Raw genomic sequence first — 20938 nt, 5'->3', positions numbered from 1 at the left:
AAGGCAAAAACATGAGAGTAAATCAGGGAAATAATACTGCTTAAAAACTTCAAGATGACCTCAAATTGTAATGAACATCCTTGTACTTTGACTCGAAGGAAAACAGACTTGAAAATTTTAAGAATACCTTGAAAAAGGGATGCCAGAAAGGTTTATTCTGTCAGACTTCTCCCAAAGTATAGTATTTTTGTGCATATTATCTGCAAGGTCAAATTTAAATCTGATCAGTGTGGACAGGCTGTTTTGTTTACCTGTTTTTAATTCCTGTCAGAGTGTTTGCTTTGTTTTTCTTTTATTATGCATTTTTTTGTTTTTGTTTATTTAGAATTGATGAGCATTTTAAAACAAGCCCCAGAATCCCTGGGATTGACCTGAACTCAACCAGAGTGTTATTTGAGAAGTTAATGAACTCCCAGCATTCCATGATTCTAGAACAGGTATGTTCTTTATGTTGACAAAGTGCATGTTGAAAAAAGCATTTTTTTCATTGCAATAATTCAACTTTCAAGAGGAAAAAAAAGGAAATGCAAGTCTTGTATAAATCTTAACTCAGTAAAATACTTACTTTGGGAATTTGACCTATGTTTAGCTTTCTTTTTGTCCTAAACCTTTCTTAGGAAATGCCCCTCCAGAGTGTAAGGTCTGCACGGGCAGGGATCTTTGGCTTTTTTTTTCTCTGATGTACCCTGAGCACCTAGACCAGTGCCTGGCTCATAGGAGGTCCTTAGTGCATACTGAATGAATGAGAGTTGAGAGTCTATTAGAGATAAGGTAACTAGATCTCATGTACGTTTGAATTGCTCAATACTCTTTTCTCTTATACAGATCTTAAACAGCTTTGAAAGTTGCCTGATTCCTCAGTTGTCAAGTTCACCACCAGATGTTGAAGCTATGAGAATCTATTTAATACTACCTGAGTTTCCCTTGCTCCAGGATTCCAAGTATTACATAACGTTGACTATCCCCCTGGCTATGGCCATTCTGCGGCTGGATACAAACCCTAGCAAAGTATTAGGTGAATTTGCTAAACTTAATACCAGTGGTTTTGTGCTTTTTATTTTATTGGTGTGACCACTGGCTCTCAGTGGATTGAGATCCAAGAATCTATTTGTTGCCATTTAATATCCTTAACATGTAAACCCTTCTTTCTTTGCTATTAATTTCTAACTGGCCATATTTGCAGTTTGAACAAATCGAACCATTATTTCGGCTATGTGAAATGATTCACGCCAGACTATTCTTGACTTTTAAATATTCATGAAGTTAGATTATCCAACTTTAAACTATTTTTTTCTTCTACACTTGCTAGTCAATAGTGCCTTAAAAATTAATGTCCATCATCAGTTGGCTTTTACTCCTATACCTTATGTAGGGGGTGGGAGTGAAATGAACAGTTTTGGTGACACACAGGTCTCCAAAAAAGGAGAGGAAGGAAATAACCTAGTGGAGACTTACCAAATGTTTGTTTTGTTTTTCTTTTTTAGGACAGTTGAGTCCACACTGATTTTTGCAGGCTACGGACACTTTGCTGAGATAAGAATCTTCCGTTCCTCAGGGAATTGGAGAGTGTCTCTCATGGGAGTAGCGCCTGAGATGTTTTTATTAATCAAGTGCAGAAAGTCTGTCACCTGGCTTTATCCTTTTTTTTTTTTTTTTCCTGGTAAATTTTTTTTTAGGTGTTCACTGCAGCTCAGTAACTTCTGCATTGCATATGGACTAGGATGTTACTTGAGTGTGGTCTCCCCATGAATAAAGAGACCTGTGTTTCTGAGGATGGAATACTGGCTTATACTGGCTTCCACCTGTGCAGCAGACATAGAAACAAATAATAATGAAAGCACTAGTGATATGTTAGCCCTTGGTTATTCTTTTTAAGATCAAAAGCCCTTAGGGGTGTTTTAGTAGACTGTGAGGTAGAGAGCTGGCAATCTGTAAAGGAATATAGTACCTGACTTTTAAGTTGTTTTGTTTATTTTATTTTAATTTTTCCAGGTAAGATGGCACAAAGAGATCAGAACTGTTCAGTTTCACACTTGATTTGTTATTAACTTCTAATTATAGAAATTTAAACTTAAGAGAGCATTCTAACGTAGCGAGAACACTACAGGCACCCATCACACAAATTCATGATTATAAATATTTTGCCCTTTCTGTTTATTCCCTACACTGACCTTTTTATTTTTGCTGGGATATTTTTTTAAAATCTCAGACATCATATTATTTTATATTTTAAATATTCAGTATGACTGAAATTATTTCTGACAAAGTAGAAGTCAATGATATAGTTTTCTTGTCGGGTTAGGAGAAAGCATTGTTTGGTGAGAAGCAGAAATGGTTTTTCAACAAATCAGGCCTCCTGAAAGGAGGGAGTGGGTCATATTGGTGCTGTTCTGGAGTGTGTGGCCGTTTGCATCCCTGGTACAGGATTTAGGTGTGCTGGCTGAAAAGAGGGCTGAAAGGACTAGAATATATGAATGTCCCTGCACAAAATATGTGTCTTAGCATCTTGTCCAAATATACCCTTGGAATTGAACTTGTAGATTAGCCTCCTGAATGAGTCTTTGAGGAAAAAAATCAGATCAGCTTTACAAAAAAAAAGCTTCATGGATTCTTGTACAGCTGCTGCTCTCCAGAAATGCTTTAATGGATTCTTTTTCAAGTCAATTTTGGGAAACTGCATTTTAGACTAATGTTCATCTTCTAGCTGGAGCTGTTTTTAGCTAGTAGGCAGAAGACAAATATCTGAACAAAATTATATGTTGAACTATGTCTTTTCTTTCTTTCTAAAGATAACTGGTGGTCTCAGGTATGCCCGAAATATTTCATGAAGCTGGTAAACCTCTATAAAGGTGCAGTTGTTTATCTGCTGAGAGGAAGAAAGACATTCTTAATTCCTGTGCTGTTTAACAATTACATTACAGCAGCTCTTAAGCTCTTGGAGAAGTTATATAAGGTGAGCATAGAGCAGAGACAGTGGGGAGAGGGGTGAATAGATGGGAGGGCCAAACATCCTACCGAGTGTTCTATGGAAAGCCATTTTCCAGTTGCCTGGGTTTTAGTTGTCCTTGTTTTGCTCTTCATCAGGTAAATCTTAAAGTGAAGCATGTGGAATATGATACATTTTACATTCCTGAGATTTCCAGCCTCGTGGACATCCAGGAAGACTACCTCATGTGGTTCTTGCATCAAGCTGGCATGGTAAGAATTCTTTTAAAGCATATCTTACTGCTTTAGTCTTTTCTCAGAATATAAGTAAGGATAAGGCAAGCACTCAGAGCCCTATAATTTGTCTTTGACTGCTGTTAGTGTCACACCTGGGTTTTATCCACTTGCTTTGGCCTTCTTGAAACTCTGAAGTGCTGTGAATAATCACAAATGGTCATAAGGAGTCATAAATGGGTAGTCACCCAGAATAATATAAATTTTAATTAGTTGTTAACATTAAATAAAAATCAGAGTATCTGAAGTAGTAATACTCATAGAAACAGAAGGTAGAATTGGTGGGTGCCAAGGTATGGGGGAGGCGAAATGGGGAGTTGTTGTTCAATGGATATAGAGTTTCAGTTTTGCAAGATGAAGAAGTTCTGGGGATTTGTTGCACAATAACGTAACTACAGTTAACACTACTGAACTGTATACTTAATGAAAAAGATGGTAAGATTTATGCTATGTGTCTTTTACCACAATCAAAAAAAAAAAAGTCAAGGCACATACAATGAATTTTTAGTTTTCTTGAAACTTGGCAGATCTGGCAACATGCCCTGTCTTCCCAGATGGCACCCAGTGGCTGGAGTTCAACAGTGGCTCTTTAGATGAGACTTAGGTGTGCCACCATCCCCACTGCAGCTTGATTTTGACATTGAGGGAAGGATATTTGCTAATTGTCATTTTCGAATAACTCCTACTTCAGTCATCTTATGTCAGCTGCCTGAACTCTGTAGGCCACCTCTGATTTAGGATTCTGTGTGTGAAAATGTCACATATCCCCGACCTAGTTCTCACTGTGTGTTAGACCAGCCGTCCAAGGAACTGCATGCAGATTCCTGCCTACCACCCTTGATTTGGCAAGAGCTGCTCAGTTTGATTGAACTGGCTTAGGACAAGTGCAAGGCTTTTTAGGACCCCCCTTCTGTGGAGTATGTGTAAGTTTGAGTTATGTCAGAAAACAGAATGTTAATTTGGTTATAACATTTAGTGAAGCAATGCACAGCTGATATATTGAGGTGAGCGCATGCCAGGTTAACCGTTTTATCATCAACATTTAGGCAATATTTTCCCTGTAGGGTTTTTGTAGGTCAATAGTGGTCTCCAAAAGCAAGGCATTTAAATAGGTTTATTTAACACAGCAAGATTACTTTCTTTTTCAAATAATAGATGATCAGTGCTAGACACAATATTTTTTGTTACCTGGAAAAAACAAAATACTTTTCAATACAAATGGATTCAAGTCCTCTAAATAGGTTTGTGTGGGAAATTTAACATGGAGGCTAGCAGTGGACTCTGCTTTCACCTGCTAATTTAGAAATTTTAAAAGATTAACTTTTCTGTTTTATCAATCTGTATCAAATAATTATTCATTGAATAATAAAATGTTAAGAGCTAAAATAAGCCCGAGTTATTTAGGCCAATTGGCTGTGTTTTCCGGTGAGGAAATCAGAGACTCAGAGAAGTTAAACAATTCTTCAACCAATTTAATTAGCCATAAAAGCCAATTCTCCTGACTTCTCATTTACCCTTTCTCTAACTTAATGCTGAATAGGATAATTCTAATGAAACCCAATTCTTTTTGACACTGAAAAAGAAGTTGCAGGTGTTAACAATATAGATTATCATGACTGTAGTCTCTGGATAATACAGGTTCTTAAGTGAACAACTTTTACAACTTTTTTATAGTTCCTTTCTCCAAACATTTGATAATCAAATATAGGTCTTGAATCCCAGATGCTCATCTCCTCTTCAGTAATTAAGGTAGTTATTATAGAAAGACAGAAAATTAGGTGCAATTACTCTGTGAACTTTTGTGATTTCTATGGAATGTTTTTTATTGTGTAGAGTATTATACTATTAGAAATTGAAGTTTAAATTTCTTAATATCTTGAATTTTAACCTAAATTGCTAAAGCCATTTTATGTATAAATTTATGTTTTTTAACCACTCTGTTGAGGTATAATTGACATTTGACATATTTGTTTCAAGTGTACAACAAAATGATTCAATATTTGTATATACTGCAAAATGGTCATCATAATGAGTCTATTACCATCCATCATCATACATAGTTACAGTTTTTTTTCCTGGGATGAGAACTTTTAAGATTTATTATCTTAGCAACTTTATTTTATTTTATTATTAGCTGAGCCATCCTGCCACCTGTTGGCAGCTCAGCAGCAGCTCAGCTCGGGCCGGGCATCGAACCGCTATTGCTCAGAGCTCAAACTCTTGAGCGAGCTCTTAACCAACTGAGCCACTCTGCCAGCCCTTCTCTTAGCAACTTTAAAATATGCAATACAGTATTGTTAGCTGTAGTCACCATGTTGTACATTAGATCCTCAGAACTTATAACTGAAAGTTTATACCCTTTGACCTACATCGTCCCTCTTCTCCACCCCCACCCCCTCACCACCCAACCCCTGGAAACCAGCATTCTTCTGTTTCTGTGAGATTGGGTTTAAATTTTTTTTTTTTAAATTTTCTTAGATTCCACATATAAGTAATATCATACAGTATTTGTCTTTCTCTGTTTGGCTTATTTGACTTAGCTAATGCCCTTCAGGTTCACCATGTTGTTTGACATGGCAGGATTTTCTTGTTTTTATTTTTTTTATGGCTGAATAATATTCCATTATATATGTAATACAGTAAGTGGATTTTTTGTATTAAATTTTTTAACTTGGTGATAGCTGAGGCAGTATAGCATATAGTTCAGAACACATGCTTTAGTCAAAAGGAACTGGGTTTAAGTCTCAACTCTGGCCTACTACCTATGTGACCCTAGGTAATTTACTTAATTTCTGTAGGCTTAGCGTCCTCGTTTGAAAATGAGAATTATAACAGTATTGTGAGAATTAAACGGGAGAAAGCAGGGAAAGGCCTCACTTGGCAGAGTACTTTATTTGACATATAGTAAGCCCTCAATAACTCTATTCAGTAAGCTGTTCTTGGGTACCTAATGTATTTAGCATGCCTGCTAGTCACCGGGGATGGAGATGTATAGGACATGGTGGGCGCCTCTGTGGGGTGTTCAGTGCAGAGGCAGCAGTGAAAGAGGAATTACAGAGGAATGGAACACGTGTGCTAAGGGCTATGGAGCATAAAAGGAACATTCTAAAGTGGCTAATTTTTTACTTGTTTTAAAGAAGAGGTGGCAGTGGCTTATTTACTTTAATTAATAAATTGCCATTGTCCACTTGAAAACGAAATAAACACAGAATGAGTGACTTTGAAGGCTGCCATGGAGAGGGCAGCACGAGTGAGAAAGTCAGTGATATCAAGTAAATGCTTCAGAAATCAAAACGAGAGTCAACTTGACCTCTTGCCATACGCGTATGTGTCACATGGAGCAGTGCTTTGGCTCCAGGCACCAGCATTGCGCATGGGTGAGGTGAGGCAGCTGTTTTTGCCTCAGCATTCAGTGATGGTGGGGAGCCAGATTTGCCCACCGTGGGTATAGGAACACGTGGCAGACACGCCCTGCAGCAGAAGCGCCTGTGTTTCCTTCTTGGCATAACAGGTGTTTGTACAATGCCTCCCGTTCCCAGTCACAGTCACATTTAGGAAATGTTGACTTGGAATTAAAAAAAAAAAAGATATTCTCAATTCTCCAATTCTGTTCCATATACTTATTCATTGCTTCTATTTCATTTACTTTAAAAAGTGAATTAAGGTCACAGTGCAACCCCATTTCGAGAAGGAACACCTGTGATCCGCCAGTACTTTGCTGGTTTTAGGTTTGTGAGAATCATCTGGGGGGAATGGACAGCCCAGGACAAGCAGCCTCTCAGGAGGGGATCACATGTCTTAGCAGCTCATGTGCACCTTGTAGGTTAGGGAGAGCCATTGTGAAGCAAAATCATAACAGCTGTTTCAGTATTTATTCCATGTAATATGGAAATGCCAGGACTAGTACCATTTCTAAAATATTCAGCATTCACAAAGTAAAAATCAGTGAAATTAAATGATTACATTTCAAATACAAAAACTCAGACTTATCTATGTATAAATAGGCCTTGCTGGTTCTTTGGACCGGGCAGCCTCCTCTTCTGCACCTCCCATGGAGCTGGCGCTGTGGTCCTCCCTCGGCGGAGGCTCTGCTGCTTCCTAACTGAGGCAGTTTTGGATTTCTTTCCAGCCAACCCACTCAAGTAACTGCTTGGTGACCCTGCCCTCAATTATATCAGCCTATTTCCAAAATGGGGCCCGTTCAGGAGTGAGTGGAGAAGAGTCAGGTGAGGGGGGATGGGAAGGATTAAAGCTGGGCTGAGAGGACTTCCGTGTGGGATGCAGGGAGCCAGTGGTAGAGAGAGTGAGAGAACTGGAGTGGGACTTGAGAGAGCTAAGAAACACAGAGATGTTGATTGATGTCTGGAATAACTATATTTCACCAACAAAAATACCAGTATTTAAAAATACTAGAAATACTGGGGCGGCTGTAATGCCAGCAACTGCTTTTACGGTCCCTGTTATCACTTCTCCCATAGTTTACGTTTGAAGGGTTCAAAACCTCATCTTGTTTTGTAGACCCACACACAGTAAAGGGCTTTCTTTTCCCTTGAGAATAAGCAAATAATGCTGAAAATAATCTCTTCTGAGGGGAAGATTTGAAAATTCTGAACATTGGCATCGGTTTAAAATCCACTTCCCCAGGATACTCATACCTTTTACTGGTACTTAGACTAGAAGATAACTTTGTAGAGTGCTGCTTTATGGTGTGTGTTTTTTATTTTAGTGATTTCAGCTCCTAAATTAGAAGTGATTAGATATATAGGCATGAGAGTGAGTCTGATTAGCCTGGATTATGTATGCGTGATTTCATACCTTGGCTCGCTGGACTGGAATTGTCTCTTTGGTTAGTGTTTGTTCATCTAGGGAAATGTTCCAACATCCCGAAAGGAACCTGTTTCTAAAGGATAAACAGCATGGATTTTAATTACAATTGCTTTTAAATGATTTCATTGAAATATACACAAACACAAAAAGAGGTAGGCATACACTTCTTATTCATATAGCATTTAAACAATTATAAACCGAACCAAATTTGTAAATTAAATACAAGCAAAACTCTAAAATCAATAAAAGGCAGATTAGTCTCACTGATGTAATGTGATGAGTAATATCATTTTAGTGAAATCAGACCCCACTTGCATTGTGGATCTGGATTGCCTGCTGTCGGGCCTCCGTTTCTTGAGTTCCCAGGCCTGTCCTCTCCATCCTGGGATGACTCAGCTGCCTTGCTTCCTTTCAGCTGCTGTTAAATCGTCATCCATGCAGGGAGCCAGGACTGCTCTGGCCCTTTTCTTAGGTGCAAAGGCATCACTTACAAAAGAAGACTGCTTTTCTTCTTACTGCTCTTGGACAATTAATTATAACGTGGCACCAATGCAATCATTAAAATAAATGAAATTATATGGTAACACACCATTATAAGGAGGTCCTTCAGAATGTGTTTTTATTGATTTTGTTTTGGATATCATTTATAAAAAACAAAATTAAAAAAAAATTCATACAGCACTCTCAGATCTCTGAGAATAAGTCCATGGTTTTCTATTTGAGAAATATTACTACAGGTCAACATGATCTATATTGTTGTCTGTTAATAATATTTGTTATATATCCTAACAAAAACTTGCAGAAGATATTTCTTTTTTTTTACCCCTGAAAAATGAAACTAACATACCTCTTAGATATGCTTGTGGTTGTTTTATTTCCTGTTATTCCCCTCCTCAAAAGTTTATTCAGATTTAATTCACATACTGATAGAGTGTCTTCTGTAGGCAAAGCATTGGTCGAAGTGCTGAATCAGGGACAGCTTTCCAAATACTGCTAGGTTTCTCTTACGAGTAAGTCAGTCTCTCCCAGTCTCTCTCTCTCCCAGTCTCTCTCTCCCTCTCCCTCTCTCCCTCTTCCTCTCTCTCCCTCTCTCTCCCTCTCTCTCTCTCTCCCCCTCTCCCCCTCTCTCCCTCTCCCCACTCCCCCTCTCTCCCCCCCTCTCTCTCTCCTCTCTCTCTCCTCTCTCTCTCCTTCTCCGTAAGAAGAAGATGTAACAAATGAAATTTGCATTATTCACTTTACTCAACAAAAGTCACTTCTGAAGTCAAGGTTTTAAAGTTCCTGTTTTAGAATTACATTGGTTCTATAAAAAAGAATTCTATTAATGCTGTGAATTATGGAGTTAGAAGGATGGCCTGTAGGGTCCTTTAAAAGTTTTTAAAGATTGTTTTTAATTTTTTTCTCAGTCTATGTCTATCAAAACACCTGGTCTATTCCATGAAAAAATCCAGTCAGCCATTCAAATGGGGTTAGTTTCATGGCCAAATAGATATGTTTTATGTTTTATTTGTATTACATATTTGTAGCAGGTAAAAAGTTCAGGTTTTGCAATCCAAATAAGAGACTTTTTATTTTTCTTTACACAGAAGGCTAGACCATCTATAATACAGGTAAATGATCCTTTTTAAATTTACTTATATATTTTTTCCAGCAGTATTCTTTGTGGAATACTACAATATTGCCAATAATGTTTTATTTAGGATGCTGTAACACTTTGTTCCTACCCTTTCATCTTTGATGCCCAAGCCAAGACCAAAATGTTACAGACGGATGCTGAACTACAGATGCAGGTATCATATTCTAAAAATCGTTTTGTCTCTTATGTGTTCCTTTTAACCTATACATACAGTTTGTAATTTTTACTAATAGGAAAAAGTGTATTTGGATGAACTCCTTTCTAACTTTTAGAATTACTACAAATTTTTTCAGCAGTTTTATGTTGAATATAACACATGTGTGAATGCACATTTACATAGATCAGGGGTTGGCAAACATTTTCATAAAGGAGCACCCAGATAAGTCAATATTTTAGTCTTTGTGGGCCGTACAGTCCATCTCAACTATTCAACTCTGTTGTAGCACAAAAAGCAGTGGTAGACAATATGTGAATGAAAGAGCATTGCGGCATTCCAATAAAACTTGACGCACATTGAAATTTGAATCTGGTATAATTTTCACATATGGTAAAATAGTCTTTGGATTTTTTCCCAACCATTTAAAAATTTGGAAATCATTGTGAACTTAAGAGCTGCTCAAAAACCAGTAGCACTCTAGATTTGGTCCAGTCACATGCTGACCCCTGATAGAGATAATTAAGTGGAACTTGGTAATTCTTTACTGAATAAAAACTTAAGTTATAGAGATTTATTTTAAATATACATTTTATTATAAAATATAATTGGTTTTAACAAGCCTACAAAGATGTTTGCAAATTAGCAATCCAAATCTAATTCCTACTGTTGGTAGTTATATAACTTCATTCATATCTGTCTCTCTCTCTGTCTCTCTCTTTGTCTGTTTGTCTCTCTCTAGCTCTCTGTATATCGATTCATATATATCTACTTTCACAGTGATATATCCATGATACTGATAATTTAAAGATTTTCCAGAGAAAATGGACATTTTTTTTAAAGAATAAAAACCATTTAACGAGTGGTTATTAGGTTTCTTTTTCTGCCATTTTGAAAGTCATGGTTTTTACCCATTCTCCATCATGTTTCTTCAACTATTGGGTTGTCAGAAAAGTCATGATGCATTTTTTGCAATGAAAAACATAGAACAAATAATGTCATGACTTCTCTGATACCCCATACAATACTATTTCAGTCTTAATTAGCTGGCCTAGGTCATTTTCCTGGAACTGGTTTTGGATCCTATGGTTCATCAATGTTTCTGTTAATTTCTTTGGGTTCAGATTAGAAAGATTTGTGTATTTTGTAAACATGAGTAACTTAGAAAATCCAACTGGAAAAGTTAAGAGGAACATAGAGCAAGTGGAGATGCAGTCAGCCTGTGCCTACCCAGCCCAGGTTGCCGCACAGCCGGCTGCTGTCCCCACTCGCAGGCGCACCCTGAGTAATTGTGTTCTTGGTGTTCCCTTCATTCCAGGTGGCAGTCAATGGCGCCAACCTGCAGAATGTTTTCATGCTTCTCACCTTGGAGCCTCTGCTGGCCAGAAGCCCCTTCCTGGTCCTTCACGTTCGCAGGAACAACCTTGTCGGAGATTCCCTGAGAGAGCTGAGCATTCATTCTGATATCGATTTGAAAAAACCTCTCAAAGTGAGCTTTTCAGTATATTCCTCTAAATACCTCCCTAGGTTTTTTTTTTTTTTAACAGTGTTGAAGCAGCAAAGATGGTACTATTAAAATTGTGCAGTGTAGCCATTATTTCTTTCATTCATTTTATAAGAATTTAATCACCTCCTCCTGTCAAATCATCAAACAGAACATCTCAATGTAACAGCAGATAAAAATGCCAGTGTATTACTTGAGGGGTTATAGGGCATTCTTTGTCTGCTGTCCTCATTGTATGGGCTTCAGCTCTACCCAAAACAAGCAAACAACAGCAAAACTAAAGCTTCAGCTAGTAAAACTATCAATCCAGCATCTAGGAAGTCTTTGGATATCAAAGATTTAAGAGGAAGAAGGTAAAAAAGGAGAACAGAAAGGTACTGAAGTAGTCATCTGGGAAGCTATTGGCCTGTTATGACGGGCACTCTTAGTACCCTGAAATTATTATAAATTAAGAAATGTCTTTCCTCATAGACTATGCATGTTCATGTTACTCCTTATTACAGTCCCAGGGCTTAGCACAATGCTTGGTACACAGTAGGTATTAATACATATTTAGCGAATTATTTGAAGCTGTTTTAAGTCACTTATCTTTTCCGTATCTCTGTTTCCAATACTGTTGTAAACTCCAGTCTCCAAAACATAATTGGGAAGAAACTGATGGTTTCCATGATAATGTTTCCCTTTCCAAAATGTCCAATAAGTAGCATCTGTCCCACCAATTTGTCTAGGAGTTCTCCCTGGAACTTCTGGGTTAGATTTTTGATATTGCAAAGAGATGAGCCTCTCTTTGCCTCATTTTCAATCAGTAATTCTGATGAGACAGTTCTTGCTTTGTAGCGTGTCTGAGTTAAGTCTTCTGTCGGCATCCATATTTTCAAAGTCCTGGTGTCCCCACCTTTTTCTCATCCTGCTCTAGGCAACCTTGAACTCAGCCACAAGGGTAAACTTTCTTGAATGCTGTTTTTAGCTCTGTGTCTGGGCCCTTAGCTGTAAAATGGGGATGATAATAGTAATCCCTATGTATAAGGCTGTTCTGAGGATTAGACTGGTCAAGTTTAAGTGCTGGCATGTAGTCAACTTGCAATAAGCTCATTTGCTGGTTTGCTGTAGTTGTTACAGTGATGACCAGTATGGGTCCAGCATGCCCCAGATGGGTCTGTTTCTAGTCCCTCCCAGAGCCCCGGTCTGTACCTACTTAGACTGCCCTCTTCCCTTGCATATGCTTCAGATTTCATCAAGAACCGCTTCATTTACACAGGTTAATCATTGCTTTTCTGTGTGTGCCGGAACACTGACCTCTCAGTGTATTTGACTCTTTGAAAATGAAATGTATTGGCTAATGGATTCTTTTATGTTAGCCTCACTGCCCTAAAGAGATGGTAGGTACACTTTCTGTAGACATATGGTGAATTTCTGACTTTCTTTGTATCCATTGGCGTACTTAGTAAAATTTTTGTGTAAGTCTGTAAGTGCCTTGTTAGTAATAAACAGATCCGTCTTGCAGTTTTCATTGCATCACTCTAGTCTCTATTACATCTTCCTTCCTTCATCCCGACTTTGGAAAGAATTTGCTAAAAAAATATTAAAATGCCGAAGATTTCTTTGAAGTATTAATTATACTTTTATTACCTTAAGGTAATCTTTGATGGTGAAGAAGCAGTAGATGCTGGTGGTGTCACAAAAGAGTTCTTTCTTTTACTGTTAAAAGAACTTTTGAATCCCATCTATGGAATGTTTACCTACTATCCGGATTCAAATCTCTTGTGGTTTTCAGATACGGTAAGTTAGTGATATCAAGTTAGTGATGTCGCAGTTAAACAAATGGATAGAATTAAACTTCCTGTTTTGTTGTGAGGCCAATTCCCAGACGTCTGATTTTGAAGAGGGGAGCATAACAAAGAAAATAATTTAAAATGTCTAAATAATATCTTTATTTTTCATCTGTTGCCAAGACTTCATAGTATATTTTGTCACTCATCAGCCCCATTTCCATATCTAGTAGGTAAGGTCCAAGTTTTGTCATCCTTGAAGGGTGGAAAGAGCACAGTATGATAAAGAAATTGGTTGTATGACATGTGGAAAGTGGTAGTCAAATGTCTTATTTTGATAACAATGATAGTGTAGGTATGAATACTAATACAAGTAAACACACACATACTTTTTGAAAATTCAGTAGGAGAGCTAACTTTTAAGAGGCATTTTCATTTCAACCAGATGATAATATAATTTAGTTCTATTTGTACCAGAATGTTCTCCCTAGATCAGCACTATCCTAAATTAGCCACATATGGCCATTGAAATTTAAATTTTATTTAATTAAAATTAAAGATTCATTTTCTCAGTTGTACTAGCCACATTTTAAAAGGGCTACCACATGGGACAGCACAGAAAGAATGCTTCCATCATTACGGAAAGTACTGCTGGACATTCCTGTCAACAGTGGACTGCATATATGACGGTGGCCCTATAAGATTATCATGGAGCTGAAAAATTCCTATGGCCTAGTGACATCGTAGCTGTTGTAACATTGTAACCCAAAGCATTCCTCATGTATTTGTGGTGATGCTGATGTGAATACATCTACTGTACTGCCAGTTGTATAAAAATATAGCCCACACAATTAGGTACAGTATATAATACTTGATAATAAATGGCCATATTACTTTCTGGTTTATGTATGTAATGTACTGTGCTTTCTATTGTTATTTTACAGTATACTCTTTCTACTTAAAAAAAAGTTTTCTGTAAAACAGTATGCTGTGTTACCCTGGCAGCAGCCTCGTACATCTCCTGTTCACCATGTCTCTTGATTATTGGGCTGTTGGAAAAGTCATGACGTATTTTTTCTGTTTTTCGTTGCAAAAATGCATCATGACTTTTCCGACAACCCAATACATGGTTTTCTCTTGTGCTTGACTGAATCTCATGTTGTTTTGTACAGTGACATGCTGTACAGGCTTGTCACCTAGGAGCAGTAGGCTGTATCATATAGCCTGGGTGAGCGGTAGGTTAGACTATCTAGGTTTGTGTAAGTGCATTCTTTGAGGTGTTCACCATGAGGAAATTGCCCAACGATGTATCCCCATCATTAAATGGTGCATGACTGTATATAAGCTGTTCTCTGTATCACTAGATGAGCTGTAAATGCTTAACTTAGGGGACAGTCTTTTGGAGAAAATCAAATTTTTGTCAGGCGTGTGTTTCCTGTGCTTCAGAAGGTAACTAAATATTCATTAGGTCTTTGTTCTTTTATGCTTAAAATATTTTAAGGTAAATGGCAGATTGTTTTGAGGGCCGCAGACACTGCATTCCTTTTTAACACGTTTGTACACGTTGTGAAAAGTGTTTTGTAGAGCACAACTGGTTTCACCTGATTGGCATAACCTGTGGCCTCGCCATCTACAACTCCACCGTGGTCGATTTGCACTTCCCGCTGGCGCTCTACAAGAAGCTGCTGAACGCAAAGCCTGGCTTGGAAGACTTAAAGGAGCTGTCACCCACTGAAGGAAGGTACAAAGCTGAAAGACTGGTGTGGCTGCCTCTGGCTCAGGGATTAAAGGTCGAAAATACCACCTGTAGAAGGTTGAATGTTTTGAACCACATGGTTAGACTGTTGTTCATATATGCCTTGTGTTAAGGCATAGCTCCATAGCTGCTTGCTTAGAGTCTGTCCCTCCAAGGGCAGAAGGGAAAAAGAAGAAAAGGGAAGTTGTAGCTGCCCAGAAATACAGAATAATTTATTTTCTTTATTCTGAACAGAAAATAAGGACTTTGCGATTGGTCATGGTCCAGAAATGCGGGGGGAGAAAGTATTGAAAAGGGAGCTTGTATTAAAAAAAAGTATAGTTTTTCCCCTCCCTTTGTGTTCCTCTTTGTTGTCTTCTTTACTCTCACAATGCTGTCACACCGACAGTACTTCTGGTCAACACATACATGGGGGCTTTTCCTCCACAACACCAAGCAATTCTCCACGACACCATCTGGGTGTCCTACAATTTAACTCATTCTAACACTGTCTGCTGTCTACCTGGAGGTAGTGTCAGATCCCACAGGTTAAGAGATCACTCCCACAAGCACCCACCGCTCTTCAGATGCCAATCACAAGTAGTAGGTCCCTCGTTTATCCTCAGCTTTTGTGCCATTTGGCTACAAACCGTGGGGTCCCATGACCCCCTCCTCAGATTTAATTATTTTGCTAGAGCAGCTCACAGAACTCAGAGGAACACTTATGTTCACCAGCTATTGAAGGATATAATAAAGGATACAGATGAAAAGTCAGATGAAGAGGTTCTGAGTGCAGGAGCTTCTGTCCCCATGGAGTTGGGGTACATCACCCTCCCAGTGTGTGGATGTGTTTGAAGGATATAATAAAGGATTCAGATGAAAAGTCAGATGAAGAGGTTCTGAGTGCAGGAGCTTCTGTCCCCATGGAGTTGGGGTACATCACCCTCCCAGTGTGTGGATGTGTTCACCGACCCAGAAGCTTTCTGAACTCCCTACTATTGGGATTTTATGGAGGTTTCCTCACACAGGCGCGATCAGTTATTACCTCCATTTCTAGCCCCTCTTTCCTCTTTGGAAAATGGGGGATAGGACTGGTCTTTCTGGTGACCAGCCCCCATCCAGGCAGGATGCTCCTAGTGCTCTTAACACTTAGGAATATACAAGGGTTTTCGGAGCTCTGTGCCAAGGTCCAGGGGCAGAGACCAATATATATATTTTTTCTATTACCCCTCAGAGCCTTTTTTAAAAAAAACAGTGTGAGATTTAATTCATATACCATACAATTCACCCACTTAAAGTATACAATTCAGTGACATTTAGTCTATTCACCGAGTTGTGCAGCCATCACCACAATTTCAGAACATTTTCATCACCTGAAAAAGAAGCCCAGTACTCCTTAGTCATCGCCCCCAGTCCCCTCATCCCACAAGCCCTCGGCAACCCCTAATCTACTCTCTGTCTCTACCGGCTTGCCTGTTCTGGATAGTTCATATAAATGGACTCAGACATATACGGTCCTTTGTGTCTGGCTCCTTTCGCGCGGCATGTTTTCAACATTCATCCATATTGTAGCTCATCGTAGTGTTTCATTCCTTTTTATTGCCAAATAATATTCCATTGTATGGATATGCTACATTTTGTGTATCTGTTCATCAGTTGGTAGACATTTGGCTTGTTTCTATTTTTGGATAACGCCACTGTTGATATTCTTGTGCAAGTTTTTGTGTAGATGTCAGTTTTCCTTCCTCTTGGGTATATACCTAGAAGTGGAATTCTTAGGTTGTACGCAGCCCTGTGTTTAGCCTTTTGAGGAACTTCCAGACAGTTTTTCAAAATAGTGGAGCCATGTTTTTGTTATTCTTTTTCTGGCTCTTGAAACTCCTTTATTCTGAGTTTCTCTGTATTGATTTTAGGTAGCATAAGATCAAGTATATAAAAGACACCATATCCTTGGCTTTCTGTAAACAGTATAATCCTTTCAGCTGTATCAGGAAGGAACATTCCTTTTAGTAGAGAAATAGTACCAATTTTAAGATGGAGATAGATAGGGTAGAAGTGAGACTGTCACACTGCCACCAATGCTGAGAAAGCACAAAGGATGAGAGGCGTTGGGTCACAGAGAAAGGAAGAGAAAATTTAGAAGAAATATAAAAAAGTGGCAGAAGGGACCCAGGCAGGGTTACTTTTTTGGTAACTGAAAGAGAAGGCTAGAGACTGACAGAACTGCGTTATTTACCAACCCTGGCTGAAAATGATATATTTCAAGTAATGATTGTGGTTGGTTAACTGGTAGTGAATTTAAATTCCACAATAAGAATTTTCTCCCTGAGCACCCTTGATGGAACTGCCAGACTTGGAGTTCATTAAAGAAGAAATGTGAATGTGAATGAGGTCTAGTTACAAGAATATCTTCTCTTGAGAGCAGGATATGGCGTTGTTGGACTAAATGTATTCTTTTTTTAAGAGTGCATGTTTCAGGGTGCTTTAGTCTGATAAATAATAGAGTGTCTGTACCAAACAGAGCCCCTTGCACTAACAAGTAAACCATTAAGATTCCTAAGTGGATGAGGTGATTTTGTGGCTTTTTTTTAAATGATGGAAAGATTATTCCGCCAATGCAGATGGATGAAGCCAGTCTGTAGGACCATTATGGTACCATCTCCTCATATATCTATTTTCAAACAATAATAGGGTTAAAAGAACACAAGTGTGTCAGATATAAATACATCTCAATTTCTTCAGTAATATTTGTCAGTAGGAAAAGAGAACAATTAGTGAGTGTCTTACAGGTCTACTGCCATATTTCTTTTCAAGATACGGGTAACATGATTTTCTGTCAGTCTGGATTTATGTTCAGTCTAGAATCTTTTATAGTTTTTTCTTGCAAACAATCCAGACATGTGACTGACAGGAACACCATTTCCATGTCTGATGTGCCTCTTTTCCTTTCTCCATCATTCTATGAATAGGAGTCTTCAAGAGCTTTTAGATTACCCTGGAGAAGATATTGAGGAAACTTTCTGCCTCAACTTTACGGTAAGGATTTCCAGTTTACTCATGATTGTGGCCGTCTCTTTTATCATGCCTGTAAGTCAGAACGCACATTAGTTTTTCTCCAAACCTAAGAACAAATTCAAGGGCGTCCCTGAACCAAATTATGTTAGTCATAGTGTCTTAAGTTCAGTAAATGTGTTGAATATATGAATGAACGATTTATCTACGCACTTAAGAAAATGACTGAAGCATTAATTCTCTTTACTCCAGATACATCCCTTTTCTAGAGTTCATATGATTTTCTCTTTGATTGCGTTTACTGGCAACTCCGACTCTTCAGAGAGCTCTTTTAAGGTGCCAGAGTTTTCTGACTGAGATTCTCTTTCTTCTCCCAAGAATTTTCTGTGGTAATAGTGGTCAGTAAGCGACACTTCTTTCTGAAACTTCTCTCAGTCATTTGGGCTCTGAAGGAAAAGCGGTAAAATTGGAACGTTTCTTTTTCCCCCTTTAATATAGATTTGTCGAGAAAGCTACGGAGTGATTGAGCAGAGGAAGCTGATACCTGGGGGCGACAAGGTGACGGTGTGCAAGGACAACAGGTGAGTCCTGACCTCCAGCTGCTGCAGATGGTGCTACCTTATTTCTCTGCACTTTAAGACCACGACTGAAGTTCAGTTCTAATCCTTTCTGCAGAGGAATTAAGGGAGAGCAAGAATTTGCATATTTTAATGAATTTTTCATAGAGGAGGCATGGACCTAAATTCAGGAGATAACTGTTTCAATTCTAGGTCTCCATCTTACTGGCTTTGACCTTGAGCAAATCATGTGAACTGTTTCTCATCTGTGAAATGGAGGTTATAATAACTGCCCTGCCTACCTCATGAGATGGTTGTAAGACTAAAGTGAGATCATTTATAGGAAAACATTTTAGAAGCAATGAACTCTGTGCATCTAGCACAGGGTTTCCAGTATCCAGCCAAGTGCCTGGCACAAAAATGCTCAAAAAGTATGTGTTGAATAAATGAATGTTAAAAAGATGCTTACTGTTACTGTTGTTTTACTGCTGAAGAATTTGTAATACAGCTTTTAAATTAAATTATTCTTTCTGCCTCGTGAAAAGTATTTCAAGTACATCTGATTTTTCAGAACGATTTGCCATGTCTGTGTTATCTCTTTAGAGGAGAAAAAAATTCAATTTTGTTTGCTTCGTATTAAATTATGAGTGAGGTTGCTGGCAATCTACGCATTAATTCAGTTTACAAACACTACCAGGCAAGTTGTTGGGTCTAGGAAATAAGTCGCTTTGATCTTTGAGAAGCTCCCGATTAGTCTGGAAGGGTCAGTGTAAGTGAAGGACTGCAGTAGATTATAGTGTGTGTGACAGGAGAGTCAGGCCAAGTGCCATGGATCCAGGGTGAGAGATTACAACACTTTCACCGGACATCAAAGAATGTAAGTGGGGGAAACATTTAGGCACAGGGAGTAATGTGAGTCAGAACTCAGGCTTGACCCATGATAGAGAATGGTGATACTCACTTACAGGGTGGGCTCTGGTGTGTGGCCGGAGGGTGGGTGCAGTAGCATCAAGATGGAGGTTGTCCAGGCCTTACATGGGATTTGCACTGGGACATGGTTGATTAGCTTTAGAATGATAACCGGTGGCCATATGGAAATAGACCACATGTGGGGGGCCCGCGAGGGGGCTGTTGAGGTAGCTCAGGTAGAGGGTGATGAGGGCCAGAATGAAGGGAGCCGGAGTCCAGGGTCGGCTACCTGTTGGTTATGTAATCACCAGGATTACACACCAGGAGCTTGTGTCTGATTACATGCGGATGACACTAGAGAGGCATGTAATGATAACACGGAGGTTTCTAATTTGTGCAACTGACTACCCAGGACACAGAATCTGTCGAGCAGTGTGGCGGGAAAAAGAGTTCCATTATGGATATGTTGACTTTGACATGTCTGTGTGCTGCCCAAGTGATTACGTTTAGAGCTGAAAATTTGCATCTCAAGAGAGATGTCTTCTATGAATATTTTATTAAGTTACTTATGCCAACGTCAGTCACCAGGGAATTTGAGGTCGCTTACAAGAAGCATAAAGAAAGAAGTGGGGAAATAAAAACACAAAGACAGGGAAAATGTACATTCTTAGAGGGGCTATATAGATTGGAACAGAAAGTAAAAACTCTTGAGATAAAGATTCAGGGGTCATTAGCATATGGGCTAGAGTTAAAGCTGTTGTCTTCAAGAAGCGGGGAGCATGGGAAAGGTGAGAGAAGGGCAGTCTGTGCATGGGACGGTTGTGAGGGCAGCCTTCGCAGAGGAAAGCAAGGCTTCATTTTAGCTATGGGAAAAGGCATGGATGCAGGGAAACTGCGTGCTGTTTATAAGCACGTTGGGAATTTCAAACCAATTTCCTCTGGTCTTTAGTTGACTTCTTACTGTAAATAGTTGCAAGGATGCAGGCAGAGATCCTATGAAATTCCCATTGTCCTAGTGATCTGCCTCAGCTTCCTCCCATAAATCTTCCCTTTTGAAAACAGGAATGACAGGAAAGCTGACAGACCTGCCTTCCACCCTGTGACATTTTTAAAGACAGTTGGAAGCCGATAATGATCTGATGTAACAAGCAGTAACTTTTTTTGTCATGTAAACCTTTCAGACTATCTAGGAAGCCTCAGCTTTGGGGGAAGTAAGAGCTATAATATTAGAGTTAAGTGAAAGAGTGCAGAAGCTGCCAGGTACCCAACAAAAATGGCTTCAGATGGTGAAATGACCTTGACTCTAGGAACCTAGTAGAGAGGCTAGGCTTGTCTCAAGTAGGTGTTTCAATCAAAACTCTTACTTGATAAGAATCTCTCGGAGCTAAAAGCACTGACTTCTCATTAAATAACATTGGTACTTCTGTTAACAGCATATGATTTATTTTTAAAAAATAAGACCAGGTGTATTATTCCATACCGCCTGATAATGATTTTAGAAATGGGAGATTTATGACCGATCATAAAGTGGATTTGTCAGCACAAATGATTTCTCTTCCCTCCTAGTTTTGATGATTGCTTTATAACATATATATGTATGTATGTATGTACATATG

At 38.7% G+C, this 20938-nt stretch overlaps 1 protein-coding gene across 4 annotated transcripts in view; it reads left to right on the top strand.

Annotated features, from left to right (window-relative positions):
• Window positions 1–20938, top strand: part of HERC3 (HECT and RLD domain containing E3 ubiquitin protein ligase 3) — a 112071-nt gene that overhangs the window by 71345 nt on the left and 19788 nt on the right. For 3 of the 4 annotated variants that reach the window (XM_019629837.1, XM_019629836.1, XM_019629839.1), the window contains 11 exons: window positions 326–437; window positions 826–1015; window positions 2790–2953; window positions 3085–3198; window positions 9633–9656; window positions 9747–9836; window positions 11155–11325; window positions 12976–13119; window positions 14684–14850; window positions 17814–17880; window positions 18355–18437. In XM_019629837.1, the coding sequence (XP_019485382.1) occupies window positions 326–437; window positions 826–1015; window positions 2790–2953; window positions 3085–3198; window positions 9633–9656; window positions 9747–9836; window positions 11155–11325; window positions 12976–13119; window positions 14684–14850; window positions 17814–17880; window positions 18355–18437 (1326 nt within the window). Of the gene's footprint in view, window positions 1–325; window positions 438–825; window positions 1016–2789; window positions 2954–3084; window positions 3199–9632; window positions 9657–9746; window positions 9837–11154; window positions 11326–12975; window positions 13120–14683; window positions 14851–17813; window positions 17881–18354; window positions 18438–18626; window positions 18792–20938 lie in introns of those variants that run through there. The other variant, XM_019629838.1, reaches the window with a different exon arrangement.

Source organism: Hipposideros armiger, unplaced genomic scaffold (assembly GCF_001890085.2).
Source record: "Hipposideros armiger isolate ML-2016 unplaced genomic scaffold, ASM189008v1 scaffold_870, whole genome shotgun sequence".
Classification (NCBI taxonomy): domain Eukaryota; kingdom Metazoa; phylum Chordata; class Mammalia; order Chiroptera; family Hipposideridae; genus Hipposideros; species Hipposideros armiger.
This window is presented reverse-complemented; position numbering and strand designations above follow the sequence as displayed.